Here is a 22,130-nt window from a genome sequence, read left to right as displayed (position 1 = left end):
GAGCAGCTGGACAATAAAACGTTTGCCGGACACACAATTTGGTGTTCCAACTGGACGCTAGTCCCAAACACATATCCAGAATGGTTTGGGAATGTATATAGAAGATGAATATTAAACTTGGTCCTAATCTCAACCTTATTAAACACCATATTGACAGTGGTGAAAGCCAGTTCTGTTCCAGGAAAAAAATATTCACATGAGTTTTTGCATTTAGCTAAATGTGTGTGTAAGAACATGAAAAATAACTAAGATGGTAGTTTGAACAGCGTAAAAATCCAAAATTTTGTTGAAACAATGGCAAATAGCAATTAAATGGCTTACAAAATATGCACTTCATATTGTGATATAGAAGGCTTCTGTGTTATTTAGATTACGAAGTGATAGGTCATAAAACATATCATTTATTATATCAGATTTAGGTTTAAAAAAATATTCCGATTTTGTTCTAACTGGAAATATTGTGATTTTGGAGTAGGCAGCCAGAATCTGATAGAAAATCTGTAGAGGGTAGTAGAGATTTGGGCGATGGTAAGGATGGCTTGCACCCTAAAAGATCTGAAGGTCATGACCACAGATAAATCATCAAAATACCAGTGGAACCATGCCAGAACACAGCTGCACATACTCTGACCCAACAGTCTGGATGTAGCACTCTGCCTGGTATATGTAAAACAAAGAAAATATAGTTGCTACTAATAGACACTACTCACATGAATTCAACAGTAATAGAATTCAGTGTTATAAAACACAAATCTCATTTTGCACCAATAAAGTTTTCCCTACTGATTAATGAAAGTAGTATAAATGGTTATAGAAAACGTATATAAAACATAAAATATATATTTTTATTTTAAAATTGATGGTAGGTGTACATTATTGTATAAACTTTTGGTTTATGTCTATCTTGTTTCGTATCGGAAACAACATATTGGTTAAATGAAATTAAATGTAAATCTAAATAATGTGCTAAACTGTAGTAGTCCATCCCTCATTTGTGAGGCTCCGGACGAGAACTATATTCGCCGCGCTGTGTTTCTGACCGGACACATTTGAACGAAGAACCGGCTTAGGATGAGGACAGCTAAGCTACAGGAGTCAGGCGCTGTCATGGTGAGCAGTCTCTAAATGTTAGTTCAGCAACTTTACATCAGTCACTAATCTGGCAGATTGTGTTCTGGATAAATCATGCTCAGGTTAGCTTCCGATTCGGCATTTGAATTATGGGCTGTTGTGCTGCATGCCCTCCCGATACAAGTCGTCAGCTCTGCAGCTGCAGAGCCTTCTTCTCAGTCTGGGTAGCGTTCCCAAACTAAACGGTGATGCCACTGGTGAGGATGCTCTCGACCAGCCCTCCTTACGCCACAGTCAGAGGTTGCCCTCTGAGCCTGCCTTCCTCAGCAGCCGTACGAAGTGCAGGCACCCCTGGGCTTTCTTCAGTAGTAGTAGTCACTGTAGTCCTGCTCAGGTTGTTGGAGAGGTGAAGCCAGAGGAAGTTGCAGCAGTCGGCCCCCCTCTACCTCCGTTCCCTGTTTGATAGTGCTGGGGTCTCTTCCTAAAGTCCACTAAAAGCTCCTTTATCTTCTGTGCGTTGAGGACAACGCGGTTGTCTTCCCCATATTGGCCTCTTTTGTCAACTGTTTCGTCCTAGTTCGAAATAATTTAAATGGAACAACTTAGTTTGGACTATTTTACACTCATTACATAAATCTATAAATCACAGTTTGTGAAAACATAAAAGGGTGATTTTTTTTTATTTTTAGGCTATTTTAGTTTCTTCAAGACCTTAGAATGCGTCTAAGCCATCTTAAAAGAAAAACACCGTCTAATTAGATAAAAGCTGAACAAAATGATTTTATAAAACAGTTAATGATTTGTGAATTTTTTTTAATGGAGATTACGATAGCGAAGCATTAAATGCACCTTTTTGAGTTTTTGTAAACTTGAATAAAGATTAAACAAATCCCAAACTATGTTTTATAGAGTCTGCAATTGGTTAAAAACTAATACTGTGCAAGTTTGACCAGTCTTTTTTTTTTTTTTTTTTTGGCCATTTTCAAGCTGCATGTCTGTAAGATATGGGAGGAAACATGTGACATCAGAAACTGATTTTGAATTGCTCCGACTGAATCTGTATTTGTGTAATTTGAAATTAAATGCATTGGTTTGAAAATGAATTTCACTAAACTGAAACTGAATATAATGGTTTAAAACTGAACTTGTTTGCTTTGAAAATTGCTTTGCTTTGTATTGAAAATTCAGTTTGATTACTTTCACTTTCAGGTCTGAAATTCAGTTTCAGTTCCAAAATTCAGTTTTTTGTGTCACACATCCGGGTTCTTGAAGCCACAGATTAATCAAACACAGATTTACTGATTCACGGATGTCATTCACTATTGCTGTGTCCAAATTCAGGACTGCATCCTTTGAAGGACGCATTTTTAGGCCGATAACGTCCTGGATGAGGCGACGAATGCTGTCCAATCTCCAAGGTTCCAACAAATGCGTCTTTCTTATCCCCAGATTTGAAGGAGGTGTATCTTCCGTGGCCCACCCTGTCCCATGATTCATTGCGGGTCGAAGTACATTGTTCAAACGGAAGTAGCAAAGGACGGTGGACAGAAAAAAGCTGTGAATAAAATTGGATATATTGCGCATTCTGTTAAACAACTGAACTTTTACAATGTTTTTAGACGAGAATGTAGTTGTGTAAACCTAAAATATCTGATCAGTTTATCAAGAAATCGCTTAATTACAGAAATGCAGCGATGTGTTCGTCCGCTGCCCCAACAGCCGCTCGCCTCACCAGCTGTCAGCTGACCGGGTGGTTGAGGTGAGCTAAACCCCGAGAGAACAGCTGACTCCCGGCACATTGTTTTCAAAATCCCGCTGGGTTTCCCCAATGGGTAGAAGTTAAACAGATATAATTCAGTCAGATGAAATCTTAATTTCATGTTGTTTGGTTTATTTATTATAATAATTATTATTATGCTCTGCAAATAAACTGATTCAAACTTTGTTCCTAAAGTTAATATGTTAGTGTTTAAGTTGTTGAAAGCTTTACAAATAAATTAAACAGTTGGCATTTGTCATCAATGTCTTTTATGTATAGTGTTAGATTTTTATATCTATGAAAACTAAAAATATTTTCAACATTTTAAATGGCTGAATAATGAACAAGATAAAAAAAAAAACCATAACATTTTAAAACAACACAGCATTATAAGCCATCAGCAATATGTTAAAGGGTAAATAAAAACCATGTAGTCATTTACAGCGGATATTAACCTTCAGGCTTCATTTGTTCGGCTTCACGCTAACACGGTTGCTAGGCAACATAAGTTACGCTGAGGTAAGGGCAAGAGAATGCTGCACTGCTCCAGCTCAACATGCCTTAAAGGAAGTTTAACCTGATGTGAAACGTAAATCGATGAAACTGTGTTTGATTAATCTGTGGCTATCCTCAAGGACCCGGATGTGTGACACAAAAAAAAACTGAATTTTGGAACTGAAATTGAATTACAGACCTGAAAGTGAAAGTAGTCAAACTGAATTTTTAATACAACGAAATACATTTTAAAAGCAAATGAATTCAGTTACAAACCATTAAATTCAGTTTCAGTTTAGTGAAATTCATTTTCACACCAATGCATTTAATTTCAAATTACACAAATACAAATTCAGTCAGAGCAATTCAAATTCAGTTTCTGATGGCACAAGTTTCTTCCCATAGGTAAGGTGTCTTAGACTTGACCTGTTTTTAATTTTCACAAATTAAAGGTTTCTTGAATCACAAAATGTGTTTGGATGATCCATAATCAGTTCACAATAATTGAATTGTAGTTTGGCCATTCCAGGTGTTTTAGATTTCAAACTGTAGCAGTCCAGAGGTAGTCCAGAGTCCATAAATAGACAAATGTTGAATCAGACTCTGCGAATTGGATGCTAAGCTTAGCGTTGTAAAAGCTAAGATGACTGCTTGTTCTTATTACAGACGTCATGAAGGAGTTTTTGCGGAGGATACACAGCATCTTTCTGCAGATCGCTCTGTTTCCGAGCAGATTCGGTAAAACAGGTCCATGTCCAGCAGCTTCAGAGGTGTTGACCTGCCACCTGCAGCAGCGCAGACTCCCACCCTGGACTTCATTTTGTGTGCGCTACAGCTCCATCCACAACGACCAGTTTGGCCTGTCCAACTTTAACTGGAAAGTTCAGGGATCCAATTACCACATACTGAGGACAGGCTGCTTCCCCTTTGTGAAATATCATTGTACCAAAGCGCCTCAACAGAACCTGGACTTTGAAGACAAGTTTTTTACTATGCTGAAAGTTATTAATTTGGGTCAGTATTTTCATAATGGCTATAAATGAAGCAGGGTTCTGATAAGTCTGGCCAGGTCTAAAAAAAAGTATATTTTACTCTTGTTATTTTAGCCTAGAATGGAAAAATGTTTTCCCTATTTTAATATGTTTAAGAAAAGAAACAGAAAATTGGATAAAGTTCTTTTTTTACATCAGTTATATATTTAGATCTTTCTTTGATTTGCCACAACTCAAAATTTGTTTTGATTTTTGAGTTACTGAGAAACCACAGATAGGTTCACATTAAAACAAAAGAAAACTGTTTCAGTGCTTTTTTACCCTAGACCTTCTCAGGTCGGGGCTTTAAATTGGTACTGTTGATCCAAAAATGGGCCTGTTTCAGATACCCAGCAAAACAATGACTTCTATTTTTGAAATTCTACTAACAAAATTCCATTCCAACATATGCCAAACTGTGCTTTAAACAATCTGTATATATGGTATATTCTAGATTTTGGATCAGAAATGATCTAAATTGGTGCTGTTGCCAAAAAAAAGCAGGTATGTATCACTTAACAACAGTGCTGGATTGGAAGCCACCTTCACTTTGTTCTTTTTAAAGATTTATGGGACATAAGGTAATAAAACCAAATATGGCAACTGTACTGTACTTAAAGTCCAGATAGTTATTAAAACAACAGGAATAAGATGTAGCAATTTGAGAGTTGAAAGTTTGCAGGAAATCTGATGTAAAGAATTGTATTTTGGATGAAAACTTCACAAACTGAAAATTGATGTGTCCCATTGTTGCAGGTATCCCTTGTTTGGCCTATGGCATTGGCTGCTGGATGGTGATAGGAGCTGCAGAAACCGTACAGACGAGTGTTGGACCTGTCTCAGTTTATTTTGCGTACAAAGAAGAAGAAGGTGCACAGTACTAAGTTCATTACAGTTGTTTCAAAGGCATTAATGTCTACCAAGCTGCTGGATTTTCTCCTCCTGATACTGTTCTGCTGAGCCTCGAGGTGCCATCTTACTGTTTGCCACTGGTGGTCTCGTCTGACTGCACCGGGTGTTTTATGGTAAATTATTAAATATTTAAAGTTGAACCAAAGGAGTCATATAGTCCATTACACTTCACATATATGCGCAGCAGTATTGGTGTTTAAATAAAATTATCTTCTCTGTAAAGTTTCATTAAAAGTTACTTTCTTCAAAATAAAAGAACCTTTTGTATACTATGTTAAAGTATGCAAAGTTATAGAAATAATTCTCAGTGGTTTGTGTGGGTTTTTGAGTCAGATGTAGTCAGGCACCTTGAACGTTTTACCTTTTTGACCACAAACAATGGACTTCATGTCACAGACCAACATAAAATCATCTTTATTGTAAATTTGAAAGAAAATGATTTACACCCTTAGAAATTCTCTGATACCCCTAAATAAAATCAGTCGCAGACAATTGCCTGTAAACTCACCTAATTAGTAAATAGAGTCTGCCTAAAATGAATCTCAGTATAAATCCAGCTGTTCTGTGAAGGCCTCAGAGGTCTGTTAGAGAACATTAGTGAACAAACAGCATAATGAAGACAGGTCAAACATAGAGAGCATCAATCAGCAAAGGAGTCAAGAGGCCCATGGTAGCTCTGGAGGAGCTGCAGAGATCAGGGGAGAAAAATCTCTTGATTGAATAGCTATCAGTTGTGCACACCACAAAGCTGACCTTTATGGAAGAGTTGCAAGAGGAAAGCTGCTATTGAAAGAAATGTTTAAAGTTTGCCACAAGCAATAAGAGATAGTAATTATGTGGATGAAGGTTCTCTGGTTATACATGAAACCGAATGTAAACTTTATTGCCTAAATGTTAAACTGTGTGCAGGAAAAATTAACATGCATCCCACAGAGAAACAGGGAGTTGGCAGCCTCATACTGTGGCAATGTTCATCTTAAGCAGGGACAGGGAAGCGGGTCAAAACTAATGGGAGGATGATTATACCTAAATATAGGGTAGTCATGGAAGAAAAACTGTTAGGGGCTGTAAATGACTTGAGACTAAAGCTTAGATCCACCTTTTGACAGGAGAACTCTGAACATACAGCCAGAGCAGCAATTGAATGGTTTAGATTAAAGCATATTCATGTGGTACAATGGACAAGTCAAAGTACAGACATATATCCACTTGGGAATCTGAGGCAAGACTTTAAAGTTGATGTTTGTAAACATTCTTAATCATATCTGACTGAGCTTAAGGTATTTTCCTAAGAATAGGCAAATTCAGTCGATAGATGTGCAAAGTTGGTAAATTCAGTCCTAACTGCAGCAAAAGATTGTTCTACAAAGTAGAACTGAATATACATCCACACCACACTTTTCAGATTTTTATTTGCAAAAAAGATTAAAAACAATTTGCTTCCACTTCATAATTCAGCACTAGTTTGCACTGGTCTTGTGCTGGCAAAATGTGAAAAGCTTAATGGGTATAAACACTTTAGCAAGGCGCTTAAAATACACCTGTGTCTAATGGAAAGCAAAGTTCCCTATAAAACGGATTAAAAGTTATTTTAATTCAATTCAATTAAAAATACTTTATTAATCCTAAAGGGAAATTAAATGTTGTTATAGCTCATATTATGAAGGTTTCTTCAAAGAGTCGTTGTAGACGCTGATGGCTGTGGGCAGGAAGGATCTCCTGTAGCGCTCCGTCTTACAGCAGATCTGAAGAAGACTCTGACTGAAGACACTCTGTTGTTGTAGGACAGTCTCATGAAGAGGATGCTCAGGGTTCTCCATAATGTTCTTCATTTTATGAAGAATCCGTCTTTCCACAATGATCTCCAGTATTTATGTATTGTCAGTGCATGTTAATTAGATCAGTAACATTAAAATATACACAGTAACAGACATGGTTTGAAATCCATGGTTTTCTGTGTTGTTGCATAAAAAGATCTGTTGGTTTCTAGTATAGACTCTTTAAAACATGTACATAGGACAGAAAAGGGTCCTGTTAGTTGCCCAATCATAGTTTTAATTTGCATTGCGTGTGTGACTGTGAGGTGTGTTTTGCTTCATTTTGTTTGAGGTAACAATCTCTATCAACCAAGAATATTTATTCAAAGTGGAATTAGTGGTCATACTACACACAACAGATAGTCAATAGCTGTAGAGAGAAAAAATCACAGGACAGCTCTGATAAAATAGGTTTTAATTACCAAAATGTGTCCTTCGATGGGAGACGTGTACCTCCCTACCTTCAGGCCTTATCTGGCCTTTGATTTCTGGTAATGTGCTTTGCTGACAGCGCAGGCTTATCTCCGCTTCAGACTCCTGCACCCTCTTAGGTGACAAACTGCCGTATTGATTTCCCCCCTCAGCGTCTCCTGTTCCCAGCGTTTATCAGCGACCTCAATTTTCAGGCCTTGGCCTCTTCATTTTTTACGCAATGAAAATGAGCGAATAATTTCTTGTCGTACATGGAAATCAATGCACCTTTTGACCTCTGTGGGCACACAGCGGCTGCGACATGTGAAGCCGTACATGCTGTTCAAGAGTGACTTGTTTTATGTAAGTTGCTCATCATGCATAAACATTTCACCCAACTTGTACCACCTCCATAACAAATAGTTACATTAGCAAACATGATGTTTAACAAGGGGACTAAATGTGCGCATTCATTTTCATGGAAGCTCAAACACACTTAGAAAAAAAGCACAATCTTCCATGTTTTTAAGGTGATAATGTAACCTTGGTTTTGTTTGAATCCCATGCAATATGCAGGCACAAAATCCAGCGCGATGACACCAGACTATCACTTTAATCAAACTAATTGCTCTGAACAAGGAACATTTAGACACACTTACAGAAATCTGATCCCTGGTATCAGGCTGCACTTAAATCCTCCTCCTTTCATTGGCAGCCTTTCATCAGGACTGAAAGTGTGCATGGGGAATGCTCAGGCAACCATGTCTTAATTACTCATTGACCCTTTGACCCAAAGAGCTGCATTAATACCACCTTGCAGCCCAGCACGACTGTTCTGGGTTTGCAGCCGTCTTGCGGCTTTTGTGTGCAGCTATTACGGGATGACGTGAAATCCAAACTGCAGAGCATGTGAGTGCATTGTATTTGTTTTCAGGGCCTCACCTTTGAGTCACTCTAAACTGTGGGGGAGGCCTCCCTTTCAGTTCAGACAGAGGCTTAGCATTACATATTAAACCTTAGTCACCACCATGGTGGGTATTGGTTATCTGAACTGCAAATGGACTTCTGTAACTTAACAAAACGTGGCTTTCATTTAAGGCGAGATTGATGCTTTTTATTAGTGTGGTCCTGTATTGAAGTGTCTAAATTACCCAACATGCATCTAAAGTGGTAATGAGCAAACAATTAATGCCAGTTTGGCACGTTTAATTGCGTGCTGTTGCTGGTAATAAGTTTTGTCAAGGTGAAATCTTTAAATACTTGTACTTGTATTTAGAGTTTAGGTAAATAAAGCAAAACGAGATCTCAGACTGGGGAGTGTTAATGTAAATTGTTAATGTTGAGCAGCAAAATTGCTAATCAACTTTCAGAGAGTTGTAATTATTTTCTAATTAGCTGCAGCGCTCTTCAGTTTCTTCAGTCTAAAAAAAAAATTAACTTTAATCTCTTTGAAATAGTTGATGGAGCCGCACTGGAAATGAATTATTTAGCACACCAGCGTTTTCCCTGTCATACCGATATATGGCTTGGCAGAAAACAATTATTGTGCGAACAACCCCTGCAGCTAATGCTGGAGAGGTTATCATTATATGAGCCCGTGGAATCGGCCACCAGCGTCGTCTCCACGCTTACTCTGCGAGCAGCAGGGATACCTGAGCCATCACTCAGATCACTTTAAGGACGCCGCTGGAATTACATGTCCATGTTGATGTCTAAGGCAGCAGTGTCACAATATTTGCTGTGAAATGGCTTTTTTTTTGGGGGGGGGGTTCTTTATTTAGTTTTTTATTCATGCTGTGAGACCTGAAACAAAAGACAATTTTGTTTTTCATCAAGAGAGGCCTCTGGATGCATACATGCCAATTTGATCAGGCTTTGCATTGGTAGTACTGTAGGAATACTTTATTTTAAATAATAATTTGTTAATATTCCCCGGCCTCCTGTCATTGACATTATAAATGTTGCTTTCCTTTTTCTTGTGCCAAGCAGGTAACAGTTAACAATCTATTATGGTGTATTTCTTCACCCTAGGGATGACAAAGGGCACTATATTTCTCTTTTTTCTAAAGCCTGCTATATATTATGTGTGTATATAGGCAGAGGGAGAAATATTAAAACATGTGCCAGAGTTGCCAAACCTTTTGCCTATAGGTAGTTGAAATATTTTTCGGTTGAGGGTTTTTTGGTTCAAAAGCACGTCCAGCTTCACCCTATAAACAAATTAAGAAATGAAGCAATAACTTTTAAACTAATTATGCTATTAAAGTTCCAGTTGTAGTTTAATTTTTCACTGTCTTTGCATATACTGTGTTAAGTCAATGGCCCTAAGCATCTGCACTTATCTCCATATCCATCCTCCTTTTTTCAGTTCAAGTTGATTATTTTTTCTGCTTTTCTTTCTCGGTGATGTTGCTGCATCACATTCACTTCATTCATACTTAATGTTTACTCTGTTGACATTAAGGGAGAAATGGATTTTAATAGTTTTTCCCACTTTTTTTTTCCAGGAGAGTGAAATGTACTATCCATTTTTATTATATATTATGCAGTATTTAAAGTTTCAGCTCATTAAAAAACAGACGCCCTCCACACCCCCGAAGGCTGTCTTTTACCCCCCACCAGCATGCAGTCAGGCTCCCCTAGCCACAGGCTGTGCTTGATCTGTTTTTTTCTTTTGAGCGAAAATTGAAATATTCTGAAATATTTATTTATTTGATTATGTATTTTATCTCAACCAAGGAATGGCATAATGTCTTTGTGGCTCATACACAAGTGGCATAGCAGATAAGAAAAAGGAAGCCGTGTGCGGTTTTCTTTATATACTGTAATCTGCGACACTGCCTATATTTTTTATTGTTTATTTGAATGCAGACTGTTATTATAAACAACTCATTTCTAATAAAGTTGGCCAAAATGCAAATAAATACAAAACGCTATGAATTTCTAAACATTTTATCTCATTTAGATGAAAACAGTCCAACATTTTAACCAATGTGCACTTTTTGATTTTTGTTTAATTCAAAATGTATCTGAGCAGACCAGTTTAGCGACTGTATTTGCCATTGTTATATAGTTGTTATATAGTCTTGTTGCAATAAGCAAATAATTCTCTCTAAAGTTTGCGTGGTGGGATGGCTCATTAAAAAAAGCCAAACCTTCCTCGTAAAGAAAGCATTAGACAGCACTCTCGATGTATAAAAGGAAAGCCTTCCCTGTAAAGGTTGATTGGTGTGACATTGTCTTGGTGAAATAAGCAAAGTTTTCCCTGCACTGTCTGCATGGGGGTCTCCACTATGATACCTAAAACCTGGAAGAGTTTAGCTTTTGAAGCAAAACGATTGGACTGGAGAAAAAGTTTATTAACCACTTTTTTTCCTCTTTTCCTTTAACAGTGTTTTGGTACTGATTTGCTAGCCATCTTAAACACTATACTTACATTCAAAATTAGCACTGTATGTACTTTTCAAATTTTCAAAGGTTCCAAATTTTATTCTGTCTTTTTTCATTGATTATTTTAGGTTACTTCTCTGTTAATCATTTTATTCTCTTTTTATGTACATTCTATGCAGCGTTTTTACATTACTTTAAACACCGTTGACATTCATGTGTAAAGAAATGATGCACATACCCTCGTTTTGCATTTAACAGCCCACCTTTTGTGCCATTCGATCGCCGTGTTTCTCACTTGCACGGTAAGCAGCAGCCCACACACCAAATCAGCTCCAGATTGGGAATTTACATTAAATACACTGATACTGATGCTGCATGCAAACGTAGAAATGGAATAAATCAATTTTGCTCTGAGAAATGTCTCACATGCTTTTTTTGATGCGGCGTGATCTCCAATCTTTCTGCAAATGAGCTGCGCTGCCTTTTAATGGTTTCTGCTCCTCGTGGGAGGCCGGCGTCTCAGAAAAGCTGCTGATTGAAGGAGAAATGTAATACAGGTGTAAAGCAGACTTGATAGGGGTCTTACATGAGGGTTATGCATTTTCACAGTGATATACATACTGTTACATATTTATCAAAGAATATGGAATCTGCTGGGTCGACTCTTTCTGGCCCGCAGAGATTTGCAGGCTTCCTGCTAGAGTGCTGCTAATTCTGTTTGAGATGGTGGCTATTATGTTGAATTAATAGGAATTAGGGGTTTAAATTGGTTAAGTAAGCACTTCATTAATCGTGAGTGGATTGCTGCATGTGAGAGGTTTACGGGATCTGTAGACCACTAGTGCGAGTAGAGTTCTGTGTTAAGAAAGTAAGCTGATGCATGGTATTAAGGTAAAAAAGGCACACTATAAAATGAGTTGGAGAAAATGTTTGGTCCTGTTTTAAGAAAAAGGGATTTATGTTTTATGTCATTTTTATTATTTTTGAAGTTGTATAACAAAGCGGAATCATAAAAATGCTAAATTTATAATGATTTATGTACTACAATATCCTAATTTGAACATGATTTCCTGGTTTATTTAACACTGCTGTGTTTGGCATTTGCAGTTTTGTTTTATTAATACAGGGATGATGTCTTGTTCTATCTCATCTTATCTTAAATGATCTTATCTTAGATTATCTTACACTTGCAAAAAAAGTTTTTGTTTTTTGAGAAGACCTTAAAATGCAAGTTTTTGTTAGTTTTTATTTTATTTTATTTTTTTGGGGGCATTGGTGGCTTTTGTTGACAGTAACCAAATAATAAATGGGCAGAGAGAAGGGCTCAAGGTCAGGAATCAAACCCAGAATGGCTGATTATGTTGTTTTATTTCTTTTCAAATGCAAGTTGTTTTGTGTGTTTATTATGAGTTTTTTCATAGTGTTTCAGGGCTTTATTGTTAGGCACCTGGCTAACAATAAAGCCAAATGTAACCGTAAACATGACAAGGTTCTGTGTATGTTTATTCTTACCTGGGCAGGTTGAATATGGGGTTTCGCTTAACTTAAGGTTTTAGTGCTGTTTGAGATATTTGGCTTTCACTCTGGATGTACAATAATTATATTCTTTGAAATTTGGAAACCTTTTTTGCCTCCCTCCTTCACCCTGGATGGGCTAATTGAGGATTGTGTGTGTTTTATTATCAGGTCTTGCTAATGAGGATGAGGGCGCTGGAGAAATAGTATGTCCCCTTAGGCTGAGGAATAGCTTGACTTAGCCAACCTTCTGTACTTATTGTCCAACAAAGGGGGAATTCACTTAATGCAGTGCTTCAGAAAAGTGGATAATTGTGGCTGAGATCGATAAAGTAACAGAGCAGAAAATGAACAGTGTATGCAGCACAGCTATGCTGTAGATGTTTGGCAGAAATCGAATGAAGCAAGTTACTTGTTTTTGTGAGTTTTTTAAATTCTTTCCAGACAAGCCATCAGATCAGAAAGCAAATTGTGTTCTTGTGCACTATACATATAGAAGTGGTTAAAGTTGCACATGTTTACAGAGCACATTTTTGCTTGTGATACAGGGGAGGAGGTTTGGTCGGATGAGCCACATTGTTCCCAGGAAGCCCAGTGACATCGCTGGAGGGCAGAGAAGGATGGGAACCAGAGAGGGGTGACAGTGATAAATAGCCCTTTTAATAACAGCTGCCCCACTTGGCCAGCTAGTCCCAGTCAATGTCCTCTGTGTATTTATACCTATGTTTATTTATGCATCCATAGCATGCAGGAAATCACCACCGCAGGGGTACAATCATTCTTATTTTTTTGTTGTGGTGGGGGATTGTATTGGTTTAACTTTGGGTAGAGGTAAGCTTAAACTGAACTCGTATTCATTTAACCTCAGGGTTGATGTGTTGGTATGTTTGTGTTGATGCTAAAATACAGATTTTTCTCAGCTTTTGCTCTATTTTTTCCTCACCCTCAAATGTGTCAGATCTTCAAAAAATGTTGATTTCAAAGATAACCTTGGTCAACTCTAAAAGCAGATTTATAACTGATGATTTCATTTCTAAATGGAAAAAAAAGCTGACCAAACCAACCTGATCTCATATGCAATGGTAATCATCCCCTAATCATGTTAACATGTTTTGGCCTGTTGGTTGCTGTTTCAACTATTAACAGCCTGATTAAGGTAATACAATAACATCTCAATTGGATTTAATACCTAAAGCAGCCCCAAACCATCACACTACCACCGCCATGTTGAACTGTTGGTGTGCCGTTCTTTTTCTGAAACGGTGTTAGTTTTGTGCCAGATTTCATAGGACACCCAAAACAAATTCCTTGTATGTCCAAAAACGTACTTGGCAATAAAGCTTTTCTGATTCTGATTCTGATTCTGATTTAAGAAAGTTCCACGTTTGTTTCATCAATCTGGAGAACAATTTCCAAAAACTCTTGTTATTAGATGGCTCTTTGTGTTCCTTTGGCTCAGTGGTGGTTTTTGCCTTGGGACTGTCCCATAGATGCAAGCCTCTTTCTTATTGCATTATCATAAACACTGAACTTAACCAAGTCAAGTGAGGCCTGCAGGATTTTATATGTTGTTCTGGATTTTTTGTGACCTACTAGATATGCTCCTGGAGTAATTTTGTTTGGCCACCCACTCCTGGGAGGTTCTGTTCCATGATTTCTTATTTTGTCGATTTTTAACCCTTTTGCTTTTGGCACAATCTGTTGTTTTTATTTTTAGATATTTTTGCCTAATTCTAATTGTCAGACAGGTCCTATTTAAATGATTTCTTGATTCTATGGGCCAGACGGTAATAACGCCTGGATGTGGCTCATGAAACTTTAATCAACAATCCAAAACGTTTGTTAATTACACCTTAGTTCATGATTTAGGTGGGGTGGTTACTTTTTCACACTGGGCCAGGTTGGTTTGGATAGCTTTTCTGTCCTTAGTAACTTCAATGATCATTTGAAAACTATATATTGTATTTAAATAGGGTGTCTTTGTTTGATAATACAATTATTTTAATCATTTGAAACATTTAAGTGTTACAAACAATCAAAAACAGAAGATATTTGCAAGCAGACACATGTTCACAGTACTGTGCATTCAAATTGCAGAGGGTAATTGTTGAAAAGTAAAACATGCAGGCTTTAGACATAAAACCGAGGGATCTAACAACAATGTTAGCGATTGGTGCATGCCTTAATAAATCACAAAAACACAGTCTAATAGCTTCTAAAACATGTTTAATAAAGAAAATAATCCAGTTCCTTGAAAGAAACCCACATTTTTAAACTACACTAATGTCTTTGGTAACCTTCAATCTGCATGGCTTTTAATTTCTTGGCTCATTGTTGCTGTATGACTGGAGTCAAGAACCTTTTGTCTGCTGAAATATGACCTCAGGCCCGTGTCTGTGTAGGGAGAGGGGAGGCTGTACATCAGAAGTGTCAAAGCTTCTTCCCTGAGGGCTCTGTTCACGCTGTTCTTACTCAAACCAGTTTCCTCCATTTAATTGGTTCAATTAGTTAAGTATCCATATACATTATCGAGTATGCATTTTTCATGACTCCTCTTAACGCTCTGTTTAAACAGAACAACTTCCGGCTATGATTTGCCATTTGGATGAATGTCAAGGAGACTAAATGATGGTGCTAATTGAGTAATTAAAAGCAGATGTTGTAGCATAAGCCAACAGCATACACTTCAAACACTTTGCCCTCCAGAAACCTTACACTGTTTTTGACACCCCAGTTATATATGGTTATCCCAGAGGTGCCTCTGTAATAGTTACAGTTTCACCCTCGTGATTATTCAGTTGAAGTCTTTGCTATTGAACCAAAATGGTGTTTTTATGCTATTTTGACCACATGAAATGGTCTGGAAAAGAAAAGCACATCATGCTGCCTAATGGCCAGACTCAGCGATGCACATGTTCACCACAAGCTCTAAAAAGGCAAAGCACACTATCTCCACACTCACCCTATCACTCTTACCCCCCACTGTCCTCTGGTGGGACACCACTGGCCTGTGCAAGACTCTTTAGAGAGAGAGAGATGTGATGTTGAAGGTAATTAACATTGGAAATGTGCCAGTAATGGGAACTAGTGTCCCATCAAATCGCAAAGGATCAGAGTGTATTTCATGCTTTTGACAGCTGTGGTGATTGGAACATCGCTGGAAGGCTTTACAAAGTGCCGATCAATAAGTAACAATTCTCCTATTAAAGAAAAATTACTTGTACATTGTACTAAGATTGTTTGTGGCTCTTTAACTTCACACCACAAAGGAAATGTCTAGGTGAAAAAAAGTTTTAGCCATGAATAAAATTAGCTCATATAAACTTCAGTCACATATTCATTTATTTTTTTAGATTAAGTTAACTTGAGCTTGTTTTTTGATGTTTTTCTCAAGGGCAGCCACACAACTAATATAGTTTTACCACAACTGATCGTTACTATCAACATTCTATGTATCCTGTAATTCTTATTTGTAGTAAATTAATTATTTTAAATTAAACTTTAATTTAACTTCTAGAGCCTCAGCATCAACACAGTTCATCAGTCCTTCAAATCATCATCATTTAATGTATTTAGGTGCTAAGTCATTCAGTGACTTATAAACGTACAGAAGTATTTTTATCTAACCATGTTTCTGTAAAAACATAACATCAAGAATATGCTCAAATGAAGTCATTTATTGAAAATAATTTTCCTGACAAAAATGTTTGATAAAATCAGTTTAGGTGACTTAGTGGCAGGTATTTCAGTGGAAAGTTGCGCTCGACAAGAAATAGATTTTAATTTTCATTTCTGTCTACTGTTTCTTGTCTTATTAGATTTGTTTTTCAGAGATTTTACAGTATTCTCCCTTAAGGGGCCCAAACGTTTCCTGGAAATAATCCCTGCTGGTAGTCATACTGCTGGTAGTCGTACTTATCAATTTGTTTCTGGAACACCCTGAATACAAGCAGGCTTGCCTTGAGCTGCGGATACCAATTATGTGGAGAAAATGTACAATTTAGGCTTGGTGTGAATGGCATTCTGTTCTTGACTACGTTTTTCATGTTGTCAGTAAAATCCAGGAGAGGGGAGTCTGCGCTGATTGGACAGAGAGTTTGAAAGGTGGGTGGGGTCTGGGGAGAAGGAGGTTCTCTGTTGGGGCTAAGGGGGGTGTAATAGTTGTCTTGGTGAAGTCTGGGGAGAATCAACTTGATTTGATGTAGAAGTATTTTTCAGGGTCCTCTGTCCTCTAGGGTTCATGCAAATCTCAGAAGGTTGCAGTTGTCCTTCAAAATGCCGTCTTATCAGTTGTTGTGGACTTTCTTGTTATCTCCTGTATGTTGCAGAGGCTTCTGTTGTCTGATTCACAGAAAAAAATGTTGGAAGTGAAAAGTTGTATTCCAGACAAAATCTATCTGCCTTGAAAAGATACCTACGTTCCCAGAGTATTTTGAAGTTGTCAATAAAGTTCACCGATTGGACAGCACATTCATCTTTAAGCCATTCATTAAGCATCAGCGCTGATGTTTTCTCTTTGGTTGAAGCCAGCCAAGATGATTCATCTAGGTGCAGGGTTCTTCCTGTTAGCTGTCTTTCCAGATCTGGAGGAAGGGAATGATCCTTTATCAGATTTGTGCATGGAAAGTTTTAGGGGGGACTGTTGGTTGGTTTACGATCATTTACATCAGTATTCTGAATAAAATAAAAAAAGACAAAACACTGCAGAAAAATCTATATGTCACTGATTTATAGTAGTTCAGTTCATCCTTTCTGTTTTTTTTTTTGTTTTGTTTTTTTGCTGGGGCAAGAAGTTAAGAGTAAAATAATGCAACCATATCAGACTTTGAACATCTTTGTTTAAGCTAAATTCAGACCACAATATGGTCTAAAAAAGTCAATTTCTCAACATATTTTTCTAGGCTAAAGAAATACTAGGGCCAACTGATCCGAAATTGTCATAAAAGTTGGCCGTCCGGTGTTTGGAGGGTTTTTACGGTCTTTTGTATATGGACATTCTGTGTTTATTCTAAGAAACGTCTGTCACTAGACTTGTCCACATGCATAAAAACATTGCTGCATGCAGCATGTTGCTTTAGTCAAAGTTATAAAGAGCTGCTGCAGCAGGACTGAGGAGCCATTGGTTACATGTGAAAACTCATAAAACGTTACAAAAATCATGACCTTATTTGTATCGAAACCTGTAAAATCCAGAGGATACAAATACAGTACAGACCAAAAGTTTGGACACACCTTCTCATTCAAAGAGTTGTCTTTATTTTCATGACTATGAATATTGTAGCTTCACACTGAAGGCATCAAAACTATGAATTAACACATGTGGAATTATATACTGAACAAAAAAGTGTGAAACAACTGAAAATATGTCTGATATTCTAGGTTTTTCAAAGTAGCCACCTTTTGCGTTGATTACTGCTCCGCACACTCTTGGCATTCTGTTGATGAGCTTCAAGAAGTAGTCTCCTAAAATGGTTTCCAACAGTCTTGAAGGAGTTCCCAGAGATGCTTAGCACTTGTTGGCCCTTTTGCCTTCACTCTGCGGTCCAGCTCACCCCAAACCATCTTGATTGGGTTCAGGTCCGGTGACTGTGGAGGCCAGGTCATCTGGCGCAGCACCCCATCACTCTCCTTCTTGGTCAAATAGCCCTTACACAGCCTGGAGGTGTGTTTGGGGTCATTGTCCTGTTGAAAAATAAATGATGGTCCAACTAAACGCAAACCGGATGGAATAGCATGCCGCTGCAAGATGCTGTGGTAGCCATGCTGGTTCAGTATGCCTTCAATTTTGAATAAATCCCCAACAGTGTCACCAGCAAAGCACCCCCACACCATCACACCTCCTCCTCTATGCTTCACGGTTGGAACCAGGCATGTAGAGTCCATCTGTTCACCTCTTCTGTGCCGCACAAAGACACGGTGGTTGGAACCAAAGATCTCAAACTTGGACTCATCAGACCAAAGCACAGATTTCCACTGGTCTAATGTCCATTCCTTGTGTTCTTTAGCCCAAACAAGTCTCTTCTGCTTGTTGCCTGTCCTCAGCAATGGTTTCCTAGCAGCTATTTTACCATGAAGGCCTGATTCACACAGTCTCCTCTTAACAGTTGTTCTAGAGATGTGTCTGCTGCTAGAACTCTGTGGGGCATTGACCTGTTCTCTAATCGGAGCTGCTGTTAACCTGCGATTTCTGAGGCTGGTGACTCGGATGAACTTATTGTCCGCAGCAGAGGTGACTCTTGGTCTTCCTTTCCTGGGGAGGTCCTCATGTGAGCCAGTTTCTTTGTAGCGCTTGATGGTTTTTTGACTGCACTTGGGGACACTTTCAAAGTTTTCCCAATTGTTCAGACTGACTGACCTTCATTTCTTAAAGTAATGATGGCCACTCGTTTTTCTTTACTTAGCTGCTTTTTTCTTGCCATAATACAAATTCTAACAGTCTATTCAGTAGAACTATCAGCTGTGTACTGTATCCACCTCCTGCACAACACAACTGATGGGCCCAACCCCATTTAAAGGCTTGAAATCCCACTTATTAAACCTGACAGGGCACACCTGTGAAGTGAAAACCATTTCAGGTGACTACCTCTTGAAGCTCATCAACTGAATGCCAAGAGTGTGCGGAACAGTAATCAAAGCAAAAGGTGGCTACTTTGAAGAACCTAGAATATAAGACATATTTTCAGTTGTTTCACACTTTTTTGTTCAGTATGTAATTCCACATGTGTTAATTCATAGTTTTGATGCCTTCAGTGTGAAGCAACAATATTCATAGTAATGAAAATAAAGAAAACTCTTTGAATGAGAAGGTGTGTCCAAACTTTTGGTCTGTACTGTACACGCATTAAAATATACTTGTTCAGCAGTAACCAGTAGTGAAACAGATGAAGAACTGTAGCATCTTTTTAGGAGGGCTTTATTTTACGCACCTTAGCAATTAGGACCCGTTAGAACACTGCTGCCAATGGCGCTGCTACAGCAAGGCTAGTGGAGATGAAGACAGGATTGATCATAATGAATTACTAAGTAAGACTTGCTGTTACTTTTTCATAATGTGCATTGCTGGAAAAATGAATCAGCAAATTTATAGATTTTATCAGATTTTAAACTATTTTGTCACTTACATATTTTAAATCACTAAACAAATCTGAATGTCAAAGATAACAACAGTAAATACAAAATGCATTTTTTTAAATGATCGTTTCATTTATTGAGTGAAAAAAGCTATCCAATCCAACCTGTCCCAATATGAAAAATTAATTGCCCTTTGGGGTTGGTGCAGGAGCAATAAGAAAGTGACTGGGCAACAATAGCTTCCATGTAAGAGATCCAAGATGAAAATCAATCCCAAAAGAACACAACGGTCCAATTTACAATCCTCAAAATGATGATCCCCAAGACCTTTGGGAAAATATTTTGTGGACTGATGAGACAGAAGAGGAACTTTTTAAATGGTTAGTTTAAGTCCTATGTAAAACTAGTACAGTATTTTAGATAAAGAACATAATGTCAACAAAGAAATATGATGGTGGTAGTGTGATTGTCTCGGGTTGCTTTGCTGCCTCAGTACCAGGACCCCATCCCAAAATAGAAGTAACCATGAATTCTGCTCTGTAGCAGAAGAACCTGAAGAAGAATATCTGACCATCAGTCTGTAACCTTAAGCTCAAGCACACCTGGGTTATGTAACAAGACAATGATCCAAAGCACACTACAAAGTGTCTGAAAGTAAAAAACAAAAAGGTTGTTTTAGACTGACCTAGTCAATGTCTGAATGTAAAGTAAGATGCTGTGGTATGACCTTAAAAGGCAATTAAAGCTTGAAAATCCTTCAATATGGTGCATTTAGAACAGTTTCACAGAGAATGGGTCAAAATTCCCTCACAGCGATGTAAAACACTACCAGTTGCCTCAAACTCTTGTTGGCAGTTGTTGCCCGCAAGCATTATAATACAATACGATACAATATGATGCGTCATGGCAAAAATGCTGTAATAAAATATGACACAATGTAACATGATGCAACGAGATGATGCAGTTATTGTATTGTCCCCTTTGGGAAATGTGTCTGGGAGTCAAGAACCTTTAGAAACTTAACTCTTTGCATTAAAATGTTTTATTATTTAATGCTGTTTTTTGATTTTATTAATATAGCCTGTTTTACCTTAGAGGTAATTAACACTGTAGACAACAGTGGCTTATTTAAATGACAAATGCAATATGTTAGGATGTTCAAAAGCAGCAGCAGGAGTTGCTGAGAAATTTTGTTTTAACAAATCTCCAGGCTACTGCTGCAGCTAATGAACTTAGTAATTACTCATCACTGGTTGGAGGAAGTTTAGCCCAGGTGAGATGGAAAGCAGTGGCTGCTGGGAGCCACAGGAACAGCACAACAGGCAACAATCAACACAGTCTCTGTGCAACAATCAATCACGACTGTCAGGCCTTAAACTGTCAGAGCAATTTGCTGCTGTTTTCCAGAAATTAGTGCACCTTGTAAAATGTAGCTAAGATCACATTCTCAAACACCTTGCAGCACAATATGTTTAAACCAGTGAGATCTGCATTTTATGATTTATCACACTGCTCTCAGAAATTTTTTTTATTTGGAGCTTAGAAAGTGGATTATGGCCTCTAGTCTGAGCACTCTCTCTTCAGCGTACTGCATGGATAAATGTTACGCTCCTTTACAGCTGTATGGCTCAGTGTTAAAGCTTTGTGGTTTTCATTCTTTCTTTTGGGCTTTATGGTGTGCTTAGGCACAGATTTGCACATCTATTTGTTAAATATAAAATAGAATCTGCTAAACCACACTGACACTTCAAAACGAGTCAGGCAGGAATTGACTAACACTGGACTACCTACAGATGCTCCTTTCTGCCGAGCTCTAAATCACGCTTCTTAATTCCCAGAGCCACATCTCAATCATACTCTCTGCTAATTTGAGAGTCACCCTCATTTCGTTTTAAACGATTCATTTTTGGCAAATTTCTAAATGGCCTCGATGTGTTCTACAATTTAGTCAATTACTGTTTCAGCCGGCAGCACTCCAGGGACTGGGAACACACATCGCCTGGAGGTACCATCTCAATAATTGTTTCAGAAAAGTTGGGAATGGATTGCCAACGCTCTGTTCCACTTATTGAAATGTCATTTGAAGCCATAGCCCTTTTTTTTCCCCCTTACTCTTTCTCAGTACTCCTTATAACTGCCACCAAACACTAAAACCGAATTTATTTAGAAAATTGAATGACAAAATCTACAAGAATTTCTCTCTGAGGATTGTTTACTATTAAAATGGTTTAAAATGATTTTGTCACTTTAAATAATTCAGTGAACTGGACCTTTCTAGTCAACTGTCAAGTAAATTTAAGAGGTAACATAAACTGTACTGTACACTGAAATTGTAATTAATTATTAATTAGCTGGATAAAATTAAGAGATTATGATAATCGAAATTGGATCTTGATGAACACTAATTAAAAGGACAATCTTTCTTTATGGAACAGAACAGTGTGACCTGAAGACCCCAATTAATAAAGTCATTATACCCATTCTTCGGCATCTAGATTTAATTCAAAACACCGAAACTGAAAAGAAGTGTTTTGGTTCCTTTTGCCACAAGGTTCCTGACCCATCATCCAAACTGGAAATGAGAAGATGGACAGTGAAGTTTGTTTAGACCCATCTTGAGTGTTCAAATAGCATATTGTGCCAAACCCAAATATACTG

At 37.8% G+C, this 22,130-nt stretch overlaps 1 protein-coding gene across 3 annotated transcripts; it reads left to right on the top strand.

Annotated features, from left to right (window-relative positions):
* Positions 1-1,022: 1,022 nt before the first annotated feature.
* c2h15orf61 (chromosome 2 C15orf61 homolog) lies at positions 1,023-5,354 on the top strand. Of its 3 annotated transcripts, none has more exons than XM_047350564.1 (3): positions 1,023-1,110; positions 3,992-4,339; positions 5,113-5,354. In XM_047350564.1, the coding sequence occupies exons 2-3, from the start codon at positions 3,997-3,999 to the stop codon at positions 5,238-5,240; spliced, it is 471 nt and encodes a 156-aa protein (XP_047206520.1). In that variant the 5' UTR covers positions 1,023-1,110; positions 3,992-3,996; the 3' UTR covers positions 5,241-5,354. The 3 variants fall into 3 exon arrangements, with proteins under 3 accessions (XP_047206520.1, XP_047206524.1, XP_047206514.1); XM_047350568.1 differs by having other exon boundaries at positions 1,086-1,127; XM_047350558.1 differs by lacking the exon at positions 1,023-1,110 and adding an exon at positions 2,679-2,830.
* Positions 5,355-22,130: the final 16,776 nt, after the last annotated feature.

Source organism: Girardinichthys multiradiatus, chromosome 2 (genome assembly GCF_021462225.1).
Source record: "Girardinichthys multiradiatus isolate DD_20200921_A chromosome 2, DD_fGirMul_XY1, whole genome shotgun sequence".
NCBI lineage: Eukaryota > Metazoa > Chordata > Actinopteri > Cyprinodontiformes > Goodeidae > Girardinichthys > Girardinichthys multiradiatus.
Note: the sequence above shows the minus strand (reverse complement) of the source record. Positions and strands in the feature narration are given on the sequence as shown.